Genomic DNA, 16542 nt, shown 5'->3' with positions numbered 1-16542 from the left:
ATACATACATACATACATACACAAACACACACACACACACACACACACACACACGCATGACACGGAAGCGCACACGTTCATCGGCTTTATTGACCAGACCCAGGCTTCAGGTTTGATAATCTCCCAGCTCCTGACTGAACGCAGGGGGCTGAAGGCTCCAGGACTCAGTCCCCTCTGTGCTCAGACACCATGAGGGCTGTTTTACTCGCGATTTTCATCCTCGTAAATAGAGCCGTTTGGTCGCTTGATCACTACAACTTTAACGGAGTGATCAGACACTTTGTTGTGGAAAACGATGCCCTGTTTATTGCGACTGACTCTCAGCTCCACCAGCTGAGCCGCAACCTCTCACTGGAGAAGACTAAAGTCATATCAAACACAACGTACCAGAACGCGGTGACGCTCCTGGTGCCTTTCGGCTCGAACGGAACATTGATCATCTGCGGCACTGCAGACTGCGGCTACTGCGAGATCCTAAACATCAACGACATAACCAGAACTATCTACATAGAGAGGAACCTGCCTGTAGGACCGCATGTCAACGAATCATCTGTGGCGTTTCTTGTCAATTACGATAAAGAGAATAAATACCTTCTGGTTGGAAGAGAAGATGTGTATCATGAGAAGGAATGTACAGTAGATTCTGGGGTGACATTGCGGTACACGATTCAAAAAAATGAAGAAGATATTTTTTCTAAACAAGACATTAAAGGTGCAACTGATGCCACGATTAAAGTTGAACAAGGTGTTAAGTGGGTAGATGGTTACCAAGTATCTTCAAAGTCTCAGTCCTATATCGTGGCCAACAATGTTTCATCCAAAGAAGTGTTTTTTTTGAAGCTTGACAACCAAAAGAAGAGAGCAGACATAATTCAATCTCTTCGGGTTTCATATTTACACTGCTGTGGAGACCAAAAACGACACAGACTAGTGTCCTCCACCATTATCGAGTCTTCTTTTATATGGGTTGGAATATTCAGTGCAGAACTTCCACATCATCCTGAAAACACTGCATTGGTTGTTTACAACATTTCTGAGATTACAAAAAAAGGTGGTGGTCATGGTTTTAACTGTATTCCAACAGTTGACAAAAAGGTTTGAAACACTTTTGTTTAAAAACTTAACATATTTATATAGACTTTTTTATTAATTAACACAATTCTAAAAGCAATGTCATGTTTTACTACTGATAACTGATTGTTCTGTTCCTGTAGGGTGACAAGGTTGAAGTCGAGCCACTTGCTGTGGTGTTCAAACACAATTCAATGACATCTGTAGCAGCAGAACAGAAAAGGTCTTGGACTGTGTTGTACATCGGAACTGCAAATAGCCAAATCATAAAGGTACCATTAAACCATGTACTCACATTAAACCAGAAAACATAACAGCACAGGATATGATTTGATGGACTGAAGACAAAACAAACAATTACAAACTTCTTGTTATAGGTAAAATATGTAGTAATATGTAAATATAGTGAAAACTACATTGACTTTTGCTTTATGTATTTTATAATAATTAATACTAATATATAGTTTGTTTATACTGTGCTAAAAAATATTGGCCTCTTTCTGAATTTTTGTGTATTTTTTTATCCCACTTTTCAGATCATCAAATACATTTTTATATTACACAAAGATATCCAAAGTAAATACAAAATTAGGGTTTTAATTGATGATTTCATTTATTAAGGGAAAAAGCTGTTTAAACCCACCGGCTCTGTGTAAAAAAAAATATTAGAAAACTGAATTTAAAATTTACTTTGGTAAATTGAGAGTAATATTAAAATTCGCTTGATGATCTGTGATCATTGAAGTGTGATAAATATGGCAAAAAAACCCCCAAAAAACCCCAGTAAGGTAATATATATATATATATCACTGTAGTATGCTTGCCTATATGATATGTAAACCCTTTGCCACTCTATGTTTTATAAATATTCAAGTTTCAAGTGTTGTGTTAAAACTCCACACAATGCCTTATTTTGTTTAATATAACAGTTGGTGCTGGACACAGATTACAAATCTGGATGTGCAAAAGTATTATACAGTTCTGATGATGACAGGATGGTGTTTCGTAGAATGTACTTTGACCCAGTGGATCATAATTACATCTACATGGCTTTGGGAAATCAGGTGAGGTTTTTGGTGATGTAGTCTAAAATGGATTTTAAGAATGAAGCTGATGTAAGAGTCAGTGCCACAACCAGTCAGTTCAATACAGTCTTTTGAGCAAATGACTAAAATCTAATAAATAAATGAAACCAATGAGAGCAAATAGTTCTCCGTGTGTGTGTGTGTGTGTGTGTGTGTGTGTGTGTGTGTGTGTGTGTGTGTGTGTGTGTGTGTGTGTGTGTTTTGCAGATTAACCGTATTGCAGTGACTAACTGTAGTATGTATAACAATTTGAGAGACTGCATTGGCAGCATGGACCCTTTCTGTGGCTGGTGTGAGACCACCAACAAGTAACATTCTCCTCTACTCTTAAACATTACTTACAAATTCTGTGTTTGTTTATTGTTTAGTTTTGTGTTCACTGCTCTAATAGCAAACAGTATTTTTGGTAGCTTTCAGTCATTAGTTAGCTTTGTAGCGTTTCTCTAAAGTTATCTAATCAGCCAATCATGAGGCAGCAGCACAATGCATAAAACCATGCAGGTACCAGTCAAGAGCTTCAGATAAGAGATTTAGGTCACTTGGCTGATGTCAGTTGGCTGAAACAGTAAAACTGTCTGTTTCAGGAAAAAAAAAAACATTGAGTAAGTGACAGTTCCGTGGGTCAAAACTTGATATGAGAGATCAGAGGAAATGGTCAGACTTGTTTAAACAGCCAGGAAGAGCAAAGCAACTAATCACAATTGTCAACTTTAGCAGCAAAGCACTAATTTAAGTGAACCTCGTGTGGTTTTCTGCACAAAACCTGGCAGATGTTACAGTATTTGTGTCAAATTTTTAATTGAATTAAATTCATGTTTATATGTTTTGCGCTTTTACAATGAACATTGTCTCAAAGCAGCTTTACACAGATAATATGTTGATTAAAAGTGAATATGTTCTTTATAAGTGTAATTTTGTCCCTGATGAGTGAGCCTGGTGACTGTAGCGTTATAAAACTTTCTGAGATGGCATAAAGAAATAACTTTGAGAGGAACTCATCCTTAACTGGGTTGCATCGAAAGTCCATTCATTACAGATAAACGATGTTGCGGGTGCAGTGATGGTGATCAGAGCAAACTGTAGTCCTGAGTCAATGCAGCAGACTGGTTTTTGCTGATAGTGTAGCTAAATTTTTATGGATTTTTTTAATACATTAGTTAATATTGCTAATTTAATGAATTAGCAATTTTAATGAATTAGTCAACAGTTTCAAGATCATCCTATTTTTTACAGAGAAAATCAACCACCTTCATGTATTATTGTTTGCTGTACAAGATTTCAAACACTCTGTTATTAATAAAGAATTAGAAAACAAGTGAAACAGCAAAAACTTTGATTATATACACAGGACACTGATGTTCACCCATAAGTCAGTTCATGTTTCAGTTTATGCTTATTTTTAATTATCACTACAGACACCAGAAAACACACACCAGCAGAGAACTGCACACTGAAGCTGTGGTAACCATGTGGCCATGCAGTGAGAGAAGCTTCTTCTATGTTTAGTCATTTATATCTGTTATTGGTCACTGGAGTGAGATCAATACTGAGTAGCTACACTATGTTTGGGTGAGAGTTGTAGATATGTGAGTGAGGTACCTGAGCAGAAATGACCATATACTCCTCTATTTAGGCTTGTTCTGGGTAAGACTGGTTCTTTCTTTAATCAATTAATATAGTTGTTATAAAAGCAAGATAGTTCTTACTTAAATGTTTGTTGTAAGAGAATATTTTATTTTTATTTTCCTTCAGATCATGACCAAACCTCTCAAACTATTTGCTTACTTGCATTCAGTTTGTATTTATCCTCTTTTTGTTCACTCTAGATGCAGTGTGCAAGAGAAATGCCCAACTTCACAATGGATCTCCATTTCTCCAAAAGTTTTTTTTCTGAAAAATCCCCTTTTTACCCCAGAAGTGTCTTCGGGGGTAACCGGGAAGGTAAATATTATTGAATGAAATATAAAAACATATATATTTGTGTTTTTGTCTTCTAATAAACAGTAATGCATCTTTTTAAATTAAATTGATTGTTGTCCATTTCAGATCAATCTGACTCTACACCTTCACCTGAATGCCACAGGAAATATTTCCTTGACATGTACATTCAAGGCCGGAAATGTGGATTTGTGTAATATATCCAACACAACTGCACCTGTGTTTAACAAATGCTCCTGTGAATTTCCTGAAAATCATCTGTCTTCAGGTAGTCAGTATTTTTATAGTTTTTCAGAATTGTGTGGGTCACAATACATTTTGCAGTGTTTAGTAGCGAAAAAAAAAATTATGATTATGTGTGTAAAAGGACTTGCTTATGTCATACACAACAGTGTGTAACTTTGTTCCATGTCTTCAGGACTCAACATTACAGTGACATTTGGTATCAGTAATCAGATCTTCACAGAGAGAGTGACACTGAGAAACTGTCCAAACATCACAGAGAACATGCAATCAGATGCTCAGTAAGATTTCTTGGTTAAAATCTCTGTAAATATCAATCTGTTAAAACTACAACTTTTACAGGCAATTCACTTCAATTCATTTTTATTTGGATAGAACTTTTAACAATTGACATTGAAAGCAGCTTTACACAGAAAGAGCAGTCATAAAGAATGTAGAAGTGTGTGTGGCAGGTTTTTTATATCACCTCAGACAGTGCTGTCCATGACCTAAATATACATCCAAACACAGCTAAGGGTACTAAGCTAATTGGCTGTGTATAAAAAACAAAAACAAATTTTTTTTTTAGATTTAATAATATCTGCATAAAAATAGCAAACTGATTTACTAATATAATTAAATAAGGATTTTCTTATGACTTGCCAGCAAAACCAGTTGCTCTATTGGGTTTTCTGAGTGGCTTTTGGGTTTGAATTTTAGATATTTAGTTTACACTATTGGTCTATGTGTTATTCATCTGAGCCACATGTCTGATTTAAGTGTACTGTAATTTAATATTCAGGTGTGCAACCTGTGTCTCAGCTGGGTGTTACTGGGACAAGAGTAGCAGGAGGTGTAATTGGGCTCAATTATCTCAACCATATGCACACATACAGGTGAGTCTTTGGAATGTACTCAACTACATACAGCATCCAATTGAGACATGGCACACATGTCTCACTACTTTCTATATTATATCAGTTTAGCTTTTTTTGAACACATTTAACAATGTTTTTATTATAGACTATTTTGATCCAATCTGTGAAGTTCTTATACCCCTCCCTTCTTCGATAGTTTCTATGAATCTGTGCTGGTTGTTTTTGTCTTTTTTTTTTAAATATACATATTATATACACTGAGTTTTTTGTGTGTTTGATTTTATCATGAGGGTTTCTAAATTCTGATGTAGTCCAACTGAGCAATCTGCCTTTTCTGATCCTGGGTTTTAGGATCATACTTCATCACATTTATTACATTTTCGTTACATTTGCTTTCTCTGCACCAAATTTAACAACATCTGCAATTTACAATCAAAACACTTTAATGATTATTACTAAAACTATTTAACTAACATAAGCCCAACATATAACAAACCTTATTTAAGTCTTGTTATTTTTATGAATGCAGTTGTTTTTTAATCTTTTTTCCATAACAGTCCAAAAACTAACCTGGTTGTTGCGTGCTTCAGGTTGAGGTTCAGCTTTACTCTCACTGCTACTTATTAATTATACTTGTGTACCTAATCCACCTTTTAATACCACCACTATCACATCACAATTATAGAAACTATCAATACAATACAAAATCGCAATATAACGTGTGGCATTACAGAGAGAGAGAGATTTCACATATCGAGGGTGAATACCATTTTACTAAAGCAAGAAACCTCTCCAAACTCCAAACCTCTACTACAACCACAACTGTGCACCTACATCATCTGGAGCAGTTTAGAATCAATATCTGTATAATACCATGACAGAAACTTTAAAAATGTAAATAAAACCCAACCTACTCACCAGAGTTGCAGACTAATAATGTGCAGCGCCCCTCAGAGGCTGTAATCCAGTGTCCCTGCTCGTATTCACTGGTCTGGAAGTGGTGAACAAACCCTTTTCTGGGCTGAGACACGCTAGCTAGCTTTAGAGTTGGCCGACCTCCTCACCATATCTAGCTTTTTTTGAAAATGGATTTTTAAGTATGTCCGAGACCAAATCAATTTCTCTGTCTTTCGAAGGCATAAAAAAAAGTCTAACTCAGATGTATTAATATGTGCAGAGATACAGACATGTATTGACAGGTGAACTCGGCTGTAACAGTTTCCCTCTGACCAGCCAATCAGAGGACAGAAAAATGCTGATGCTATTCTGGGCCAGCGAGCTGCCCCGTGTGGAGAATATGAAATCTGATTGGTTAGAGAAACAGACTCATTGCTAATAGAGACTAAGGTTAAAAGGCCAGCAGTACTGATTCTGAAGGCAGATTAGTTTGACATGGCAGCACATAGAGGCTGAAATCTGATTGGACAAAAAATCGAACATCCACATACACGTACTGGAAGCAGTGCAGCCGAGAGAAACACTATAAAATCTGTAGATAGCACCAAGAGTCTATACATGTCACACCCTGAATAAAATGGCAATCTATCTCAAAGCATCAAGCACACATAGATTCACACATAATCACACTTTGAGGAAAATTAATAAAGCCAGTTCACTTGCCGGTAATTCTTGAGACATTGGAGGAAACTGCAGGAACTGGCATTCTGGCACCATCTCTGCAAATGCAAAGACTTTACTCTGGATTGTGGGTGGGCCTTCTCTCTGGCTCTTAAAAATTGGATGGTCTTTGGCTTGTGGTGGCCTTTGTTGGCATTAATGGCTATGGCTAAGCTCTCAGCAACTGCCTTAAGCACTAGGTCATGGCACCAACGATAGGGCCCATCTCCAAGAGCTTTGGGCAGCTGCTAAGTATGTTTCCTTAACGATCCCCTTCCCAAACAAAGGGGACAGGAATGTGTCTTGCTTTTACCCCAGAGGTGGAGGTTTGCAGGACTTGGTAAGACATCAAAGACGGTTTAAACTTGAGCCTGATACGATGGAAATCTGCTTTCCAAATATTAAATTAACCAATCTAGTTCAAGCTCCTTGTTGTTCCAATCCCGCCATCTGTCTAGCTCTTTCTTCCTCCACACCTATTTTTATTTTTATTTTTTTATTTATAATATTTTTTCATGTACATACAACATCATCTTTTTATTTTAATTTTTTTATATGTAACATTTGGGGAATATATTATTTCCATCTGAAATAATGTTTCTTTTTTAATCATGAAAAAAGTTTTTTTGAGTTTAATTTTATGTATAATAATTATAATGTTGAAAAATATTACACATTAAAATGGATCTCCATCTTCTGTGCAGGACATATGCGAGTCTTCCTCTGAAAAGGATTACATGGTGAGTAATTTCAGGAAGTGATCACACAGCATTAGCGGAAATCAGATTTCTGTTGGCAAGGTGGAAGTTCAGAGATCTTAAAGAGGAATTGTGTTTCTGGTAATTAGGCCTTTTTAAGGTTTTATTTATTTTCTAAATTAATAGGTAGTCTACTTTTACTAAACATTTCCCCTTAAAAAGGAACATAATATCTTGATTCTTTAGCATTTAGTATTTGATAGGCTATTTTTATTTTTATTTGAAATTGACCAGCATCTTTATATTCTCATGTAAAAATATTTTCACACAAGCAATATACTGCACATGCTGCTGATGATTGTCAATAAGTACTCCAAACAGTATATAGTGTAGTTTATATAAACCTTGGCTATTCTTCGTTATCATATATTTCTTTTGGCAAGTCCCTTTATTTTTAATTCGAGTATTTCATTCAAATGTAATTTTAAAACAATTGTTTAGACACAGATTTGCTTCACTGTATCAGAATCCCAGTGTCACATACAGTAAGTTGACAGTCTTTATCAACAGTCTGCAAGATTCCAGAAAATGATTTGATTACTTTTTAAATCTTCTGATTTTCACAATAATTAGTTAAATGTTAGAGTCTATACCTGTAAAACCTATGCCTACTTTTATAACCAATGCATTCTTGATACTAGAGAAGAGTTTAAACATCTCAGTCAAGAAATATTGTGAATCTCCACAAATCTAGTTTCTCCTTATGAGCTCAGATGAAACACATTGAGCTGTAACGGCACTATAATCAGCGCTATATATGTAGAAAAGGGATGAATGTTTATAATTCCAACATTCTCTTCTCTCTTTCTTCTCTCAACATTCTTATTATAATAATCCTAAGCAAACCTCCATTTTTGTTACAAGTTGTTCAGAGTGAAAAAGTTGGAGTGTCCACCACAAAGCCCTGACCTCAATCCCAGAGAAAAGCTATGGCCTGAAAAAGTTCTTTAAAATATTAGATACTCAAATCTGACTGAGTTACAGCAGGTCTGTCAGACGAAATGGACAAAAATCCAACAGAGTATTGTGAGAAACTTGTGGAAGGCTACAAAAAAAAAGTTACATTAAAAATCATGTGATTGAAATACAACAAATTCTAACAAAGTCTGTTTGAACTTTTGAGCAAATCAGTACTTTAATGAATGTAAATATTATCTGTCATTTAAAATATGACTTATGAAAATAAACTAAATGATCTAAGTGATTTAGCACAGGAACTGTATAGACAAATTGCATTTGAATCTGTAACTTGTAAGTGTGTAAACTTTTGTGTACACAGTATCTACACACTATTGTAATTCTAAAGTCAACTGCACAACAAATGTACAATATGTTGACAGTTAATCCATTCATGTGTCCGTATTACAGTCTTTGTTTATGAACTTTATGTCTTTTTCCCATTAGCCAGAGATTCTGTCTTTGTGGCCAAATGAAGTCTCCTTCCATGGCAAAAACAATGCAGTGATCAAGGGGAAAAATCTGCACCTGGTTGAGAAAATTCGCTTCCAAGGCGTTATTAACTGCAATTTTAAAGAGTGAGTGGCGCTGAACGTCTTTGTGCTTGTTTTCAGGTGTTTACAGACAGATTAGATTTGTTCTGTGTGTCTGTTCTCCACAGGACCCCAGTGTTGGAGCGCCTTAATGACACACTGAAGTTCCATATTCCCAGTGGAAACAAAGAAACTGTGAGGGTGTGTGTGGTGACAGCAGATGAACGTTGTCATAGTAACGCCACAGTCACATATAGTTCCCAGCCTATCTGTAGTAAATTGCAGCCCAACGTCTCGTGGTCCAGGTAAAATACAGATAAAATAAAATAAGATAATAAATTGAAACTCATTCAAACGTGTCATATATTAAAGAAATCAGAATTATTTCACAATTCTAATTATATTTTTGGCTGGCTTCACAGAATACACACAAAATACTCCATTCACTAATATGAAAACCAGGAGAACTGAATGTTAAAAAGAAATAGACTCCATGAGTCAGCTAGCTTTACATGGTTGTAACAAACTGAAACTGATTTGAGAAGCTATGGGCAGGATTTTTGTGTGGCATGCATGAAGCTGAAGAAAGTGTTAGTCACTTCCTGGCTGCTTTCACTTCCTTTCAACTTTAGCAGCTTAAGCTAAATATATATAACAACTTAGCAAATGAAACTGTGAACAGGGTTTCTCACTTAATGCACTTTGGCCAATTTAGACCTTGCTGTATTCTGTTTTAATGTAGCTTTTTAATACCTGCTGTACTTGTGATATAATAAATTATTGTTTATTTGCCATTCAGTGGCAACAGGAAGATACAAGTGTTGGGGAGCAACTTAGAGTTTGTGGATGCAGTTAGGATTCATTCTCTTTCTGAAGAGCTCATCCTCAGTTCAGAAAACCAGGTATGAAATACATAACAAACCATTATACATGCATCTGACAAACTGGATGGAAGTATGCACACGTATCTTTAATTTAAACTTGAGACACACAAGGAAATAAGACGTAGGAGTGCTGAGGAGCCCTGGTTTAAAAAAGAATACCTGTTTTTGGATCAACAAACAAATATGCAAACTATGTATTTTGAGATCTTGAGCCTTTTAACAGATTTGACTATTAAAGCATGTACCATTCCAGAATAATTTAAAGATTTCATTGTTATATTGATTATTATTGATGGTCTGCACAACTTTTCTTTCAGAACAGAGTTTGTACTCTAGTTTTTAAAATAAAAAGCTGCTTCTGTCTCTTTAGGTTTAAGACAAGCTACAAAGAATTGTGAGAGAATGTAATTAGCAGTTATAATCTGAGTATAATAAGATCTACCTCCTGTTCAGAAACTTGTTGGCAAAGCACTGACTTCGACAATCCTTCCATAAATGTTTTCAGACATGTCTCCAACAGAAAGTATCTCAGAAAACACAATTTCTGTTAGAAATATTAATTTAGTATCCAGGTGCAAATGTGCTCTGCATTACATTCAGCAGCTCAATGTGAAACAGCTTCTCTTTCCCCTGTACATGCATCTGTATTTACAGTTTAATAAAAGCAACAATTACATATCCAAAGTGACAAGCATGACAAGAAAAACAGAAAACTGCAAATGCTGAAATGGCTAGGTTTGGTGTGAGAATTGGCAAGACCTTATCATAATTACAGTAGACTTCAAACTTGGACCATTTATATCTGTTTGTAATTTTAAATTATATACATATAGAATTGTAATTCTTTAATTAGTATGAAGGGTCTGTGAGGTGTTTCTGAAATTGGGCATGACAAAATAGTTTTTAATTAATTTTATTTAATTAAAATTAAAATCAATACATTTCTTAAAGAAAAAAAAATTAGATAATGGCATTATATTTAAGGAAAAAAGAAAGGAAAGAAAGGTGTATTATGCTTGTCACATGTGCTTTATAGCAGGGTCAGAGCACAGGATGAGCCATGATACAGAGCGCCTGGAACACTGAGGGTTGTGGGCCTTGCTCAGAGGTCCCACCTCCCATGTTATAAAATCTAATATACCATAATATTATAACACCTCACTGGTATAATTTAACATTAGAACAGTTTTAACATTAGAACAGTAAGTGGTGTTTCTGTAGGGAAGTAAAGGTTCTCGACAAAAATGTTTTTAATTAAGGAAGATGGTGTGAATCATACAGTTTCTATTAATGTTTTTTTTTTTCTTTTTATTCTCTTAGAGCTTTTGGTTTCACACTTATAACCAGAATGAATTAAAAAATGCTGGGCCATTCAGTGTCTTTCTTGTAGCTGGGAACTCATTTATGGAATGTCATGAAAAGCTCTCTTACTATCCAGACCCAGAATTCACCAGCTTCTCTACTTCAAAAGTAGTCAATGACTTGCTGATCACCATACAGGTAGGACATGATTTCAGAATGTGATCTGAAACACACACATGTTGTTTTAGCTGTAATGAAAACACTGAGCCTCATTTATCAAGAAATGTATAAAAATTGCATTCATTTAGAATAATATTTTATAACGTACTTGTGCTCCCAAATGTGTGTAAATATACAAAAACTAACCACCACAACTGTTATTAGTCATCCTTATTTATCCTTATCCTTTTTTTTTCAACGCCCGCACCCATATTCACCCATCAAATCCCACGCTGCACTCGTTTGTGTACCGGGTCCCGCGGGAGTGCAGGTCTCTTACCTGCAGGTAAAACCAGGGGAATGTCAACTGCATCCATTGAAAGTACAGTTGTCTTGAAAATAGGTTAATTAAACAATCCCAAAGACATTACAGACTTTAGAGACATATTTCAATAATCCATTAAATACACAGTTTTCAAAAAATCTTTTGCCATTTATTTAACCTGAGAAACTAGGAACACTATAACTGTATACATATATGTACATATACTATTATACATATTATATATATATATATATATATATATGTATATAATATATTAATGCCTGGTTAATATCAGCACATGCCTGCTGGGTTACTGCAGTGGTTCGGGCAGGGCATTTACTGTGGCATTTCTTTTGTTTTTTCATGTAGAAAACCAAATTAGAAATTTTATGTTTAATGTAATAAAGAGGCTATCACTTCTTTTCTTTTTATTCCCTCCATTGTCTTTTTTTTTAGAAAAAGGAAGACAATTTGGATTTGAGTAAAGCCGAGCTAGAGGTTTGGGGCGTACAGGAACAAAAGAAGTTGAAATGTATTATAGAGAACATTAAGTCTACTGCTGTGATCTGTAAGATTTTAGGAGATAAAAATGGTCAAATTCAGGTGGACTCACTTGTGGTATGACTTTTATTATTAACCACTATAATAAAATATATTTAATTAGTTTGAACGCTATTAAACCACTGTTGATGAGTGATGCACATTTTTTATTTTGATTTGTTTTAGATTCAATATGGCAATTTTAAAATTGAGCTGAATGTAGACAGTAATGCTACTACATATATAATAGTCACATTAATCATTCTGATTCTTCTTGGTGCTGTTGGTAAGTACCGACCAGTTCACAATTTCTGTTTGTCTAAGGTTACTGGTGCAGCTTATGCTTAGTATTCATACATTTGCCTATTTTTCTACTAGCTGGAGTATTTATCCACCGTAAGAGCCAACAACAAATGAATGCACAAATGAATGAACATCTGGAACTGCTGGAGAATGAAATCAGAAATGAGATCCGTCAAGGTAAATCCCACTTGGAGCAATTTGTATTTTTCAGTAGTCTGAGAATCAGCAAGAAAACACCAGGTCCAATGACCTTAAATCCATCTGGATGAAATGTTATGCCATACAATCAAATGTATTAAAATGTTGTAAGGCCTTACAGATAGCCATGGATTATCCCAGTGACAGGCCATCAGGGTCAGCAAGGACCGCTGATCAAAACTCTATCAGAATTACTTAATTTCTGATATATTTTTGTCCATGAATATGTATTCAATTATTCTCAATAGTCTATTTTCTTCTTTTCATAGTGTTGCTCTCATGTTGCTTTAACCAATCAGATTTTGACTTGCTGACTCCAAGGCCCTCTAGAAGGCATCCAATAACATCTGCATTTTTACATCCTTTGATTGGATGGTCAGAGAGCACGCTAGTCAGAGCTCGCAACCCGCATCTGTAGCAAACTGCCCAAGCTCGAATACATTCATAAAGATTTTTCATATGGTTCATATGGTTTTATATCATATATATCAGAACGCTGATTTAACTGACAAACTTCCTGTGTTTAACGTTGAGAACGTTGCACTTTGCAGAATCGAAGATTTTACTTACTAAGTTGCAAAATGTCTTAAATGTCTCAAAATTTTTAAGTGATTGTTTTCTGTTTTATACAGGATTTGTGGATTTGCAGACAGAGAGTTCGGATCTGATTGAAAATGTTGCTGCCATTCCGTACCTAGATTATAAACATTTCGCTCTGAGAATATTCTTCCCTGAGGTTTGTGCATTTTAATTTTCTGATTGTCTAACGGGTCTCTTTAGGTAATCTTTGTGCTTCTGTGTGTGTGTGTGTGTGTGTGTGTGTGTGTGTGTGTGTGTGTGTGTGTGTGTGTGTGTGTGTGTTATAATTGGTATATTTTGCTCTTTTTTTAGGGAGGGCCTTTAGCAAACCAGATGATCAAAGAAATAGGACAGGTGGGAGAATTCTGTGTTCATGCAGTTTAAATTTGGGGTAATGTTCTCTAATTTCCTGCTGCTGTGAAGACCTCTACTATCACCCACTGCCAATTTGCTGTATTAATCATTGCGTATGTAATGGGTTCATTTAATAAAACATTTTTAAAATGAAACAGGTTTATTTGTGCACATTTGTGACTGCTATGCCTTTGATTGTGCCTTTTGTCCAAAATTGCTTTAATAGTCTGAATGAATGGATAAATGTTGGTTCTGGTGTGTTCTGATCAGGATGCAGTGAAGGCAGAGATGGATGAGAGATTCCAAGCTTTCTCTTCACTGATTCAAGACCAGACATTTCTTGTATGCTTTGTTCATGCTCTGGAGTCACAAAAGAGCTTCAGCATAAAAGACAAGTGAGTTTGTCAGTTTAGGTCACAAACACCCACACAAACAGGAAACTACTGGAGTGAGAACTTTTTTCTCCTTTTTCTTGCATGACCTTTGATTTGTTGGATATTCACAAAAGATTTGCTTTAACAGTGCGACCTTTAATAATTAATAACAAGATTTAATGTAAAACTAACTATGATTTAATGGCAGAATGGTTTGTCTTACTGGCAGGACATATAATATCATACAATTCTAAATTAACTTTACAGTTATATGTGACAGATCTTTTGTGCTCTTCACTGGTTGTGTGATTTGTTATGTTTTGTGATTCTGTTTTTCTCACACTGGCTCTTAGGTGTACAGTAGCGTCACTCTTGACTGTAGCCCTGCATAGTGACCTGCCGTACCTCACCCAGCTGATGGAGGAGTTACTCCAGAATCTAATAGATCAGCCCAGCAATGCTCAGCTGAAACTCCTGCTGCGCCGAACAGAGTCTATTGTAGAAAAACTCCTTACCAATTGGATGTCTATTTGCCTCTATGGCTTTCTTAGGGTCAGTCCATACTGTCTGTCCCATGGGGTCACCTGCTTAAAATTTATATATGATAAGAAGTAATAACTTAAACTGCTCTTTTCTGATATCTGCACAGGAGTCGGTTGGACAGCCACTCTTTCTCATGGCATCAGCTTTAAACCAGCAGATTGCTAAAGGGCCTGTGGATGCAGTGACTGAGAAAGCTCTGTACACACTGAATGAAGACTGGCTTCTGTGGCAAGCACAGGGCTTTAACTTCAGTCCGCTGGTTTGTTCTCTTCCTATTTCATGCTGTTTTGCTGTACATTTGTTATAGAGCTTTTATTTTTTTTATCTCTCAGTTTGCGCTGGCTGGGAATCTTTGTTGAATATTCGTAATTGAATGTTTTCTGGTGTCAATGTTTTAGGTATTTATAGCATGTCTCCAAGTTTATCGTTTCATTAACCTTCTACAGAGACTTCTGATATGCAAAGTTCCAAAATGTGTATAACAGGAACAGAGGAATAGAAAAAAAAAAAAAAAAAACAATCTTAGCCTGTGGTGGATTGACATGACTGGTCTTGCCATTTTTGAAGATTTAGCACACACAGCTGTGATCAGGGAACTATGCTGGGATGTTTCCCTTTTTTTGTCTTTGTCAGTAACTGACCCCATACTGAAGAATCCAAAAAGATTTATGCAATACATTGCTTTCCTGGAAAATACCAGAGTAATGAGGTAGTTTGATACCATTATATGTTTTCCAAAAGCTTTCCACTGCTAAAGCCTGGAATAGAGATAATAGATCTGTTTGTTGTCTTACTGCTGGATGCTATGTGATACAGATGTTTCTTTTTTATAATTATTCTGGCCCTAAATAAGTTTCGAGTTTTTCAGAGTCAGTTTTGAATGTGTGGGATTTTGCAACATCCTCTTTGTACACTGCTGTGAATGTGACAAATGTCCTGCTGTGTACTGTATTTATTAGTTCTTACTTTCAAAATTATAACTTCTTTCTCACAGATGCTTTTCTTAACTAAGTTTGATGTTGTGGCATACTGGTACATTTTACAGAAACTAGTAAAGATTACAGAAATGTAATTTTACAAAACAGATAAAAAAACAAACAGTTTGGGGGGTTTGTAACTGGGTATCATGTAATTCAGAGGTGGATTCATTTATTTGTAATCAATTAATAATTTATTTAGTGCAAAATGTGAAACAAACAAACAACCCAAATAGCTAGACAACAATTATATACATAATCTGGAGCCATGAGACATGAGGCTGGCAGTAATGAAGTGCAAATTCTTTGTTACTGTACTTAAGTAGATTTTGTCTGGTATCAGAATTTACTTCACTATTTTTTACTTTCACTCATTAATAGTTTTACACAAATATCTGTACTTTCCACTTCAACACATTAAAACAGACTCGTTATATTAGTTTTAATCTGTTTGGTGACATGATCAATATTTTTTTTTCTCCAAATTGCGCCCTGTTTTCAGCACATCAACCTGTTTCTTCTAATTGTGCGTCTTCTTCAATCTACCACTAGTGTTTTTCCTGTCTCTCACACAACACAGACGTAGCCTAGTTTATGAAGCTTACAATGAGCAGACGGAAGGCAACAAGAAGTCTGGGGTTAACGTCAATGAGACAGAGGGAGTCAGTGATGTAAACATGACTGAGAACAGAGACATTCCTGATCACATGATCATCATCATCTTTTCTCTGCTTGTGTTCTATATGGTGGATGTTCAGTCTGGATACATTCATTAGATAACAACATTAGAAATTATTTTATATTAATATATTAATATGATGTGAAGTCCAGTTACCAGTGTGACACTAAAACAAGTAGTAGTAGTGGCTACTTTATACTAAAGTACATATCAGAGCCCAAGCTTCTTTAGTGAAAAAGTGTAGTCAGTACCTCAACTTCAGTCTT

General features: G+C 35.6%; 1 protein-coding gene across 3 annotated transcripts in view; it reads left to right on the top strand.

The window, feature by feature from the left end:
• Positions 1-11: 11 nt before the first annotated feature.
• plxnc1 (plexin C1) overlaps positions 12-16542 on the top strand; it is a 34965-nt gene continuing 18434 nt past the window's right edge. The window contains exons 1-21 of one of the 3 annotated variants that reach the window (XM_083546106.1): positions 12-1095; positions 1215-1343; positions 2001-2135; positions 2364-2464; positions 3983-4097; positions 4203-4365; positions 4513-4618; positions 5119-5212; positions 7516-7551; positions 8974-9104; positions 9188-9364; positions 9859-9961; positions 11264-11443; positions 12186-12347; positions 12456-12555; positions 12648-12749; positions 13403-13506; positions 13662-13703; positions 13974-14098; positions 14431-14629; positions 14727-14879. In XM_083546106.1, coding sequence (XP_083402232.1) covers positions 190-1095; positions 1215-1343; positions 2001-2135; positions 2364-2464; positions 3983-4097; positions 4203-4365; positions 4513-4618; positions 5119-5212; positions 7516-7551; positions 8974-9104; positions 9188-9364; positions 9859-9961; positions 11264-11443; positions 12186-12347; positions 12456-12555; positions 12648-12749; positions 13403-13506; positions 13662-13703; positions 13974-14098; positions 14431-14629; positions 14727-14879 — 3363 coding nt within the window. In that variant the 5' untranslated portion in view covers positions 12-189. The remainder of the gene's footprint in view (positions 1096-1214; positions 1344-2000; positions 2136-2363; positions 2465-3982; positions 4098-4202; positions 4366-4512; positions 4619-5118; positions 5213-7515; positions 7552-8973; positions 9105-9187; positions 9365-9858; positions 9962-11263; positions 11444-12185; positions 12348-12455; positions 12556-12647; positions 12750-13402; positions 13507-13661; positions 13704-13973; positions 14099-14430; positions 14630-14726; positions 14880-16542) is intronic. The other 2 variants (XM_083546107.1, XR_014534279.1) reach the window with 2 other exon arrangements.

This window comes from Silurus aristotelis, assembly GCF_946808225.1.
Source record: "Silurus aristotelis genome assembly, chromosome: 7".
NCBI lineage: Eukaryota > Metazoa > Chordata > Actinopteri > Siluriformes > Siluridae > Silurus > Silurus aristotelis.
Note: the sequence above shows the minus strand (reverse complement) of the source record. Positions and strands in the feature narration are given on the sequence as shown.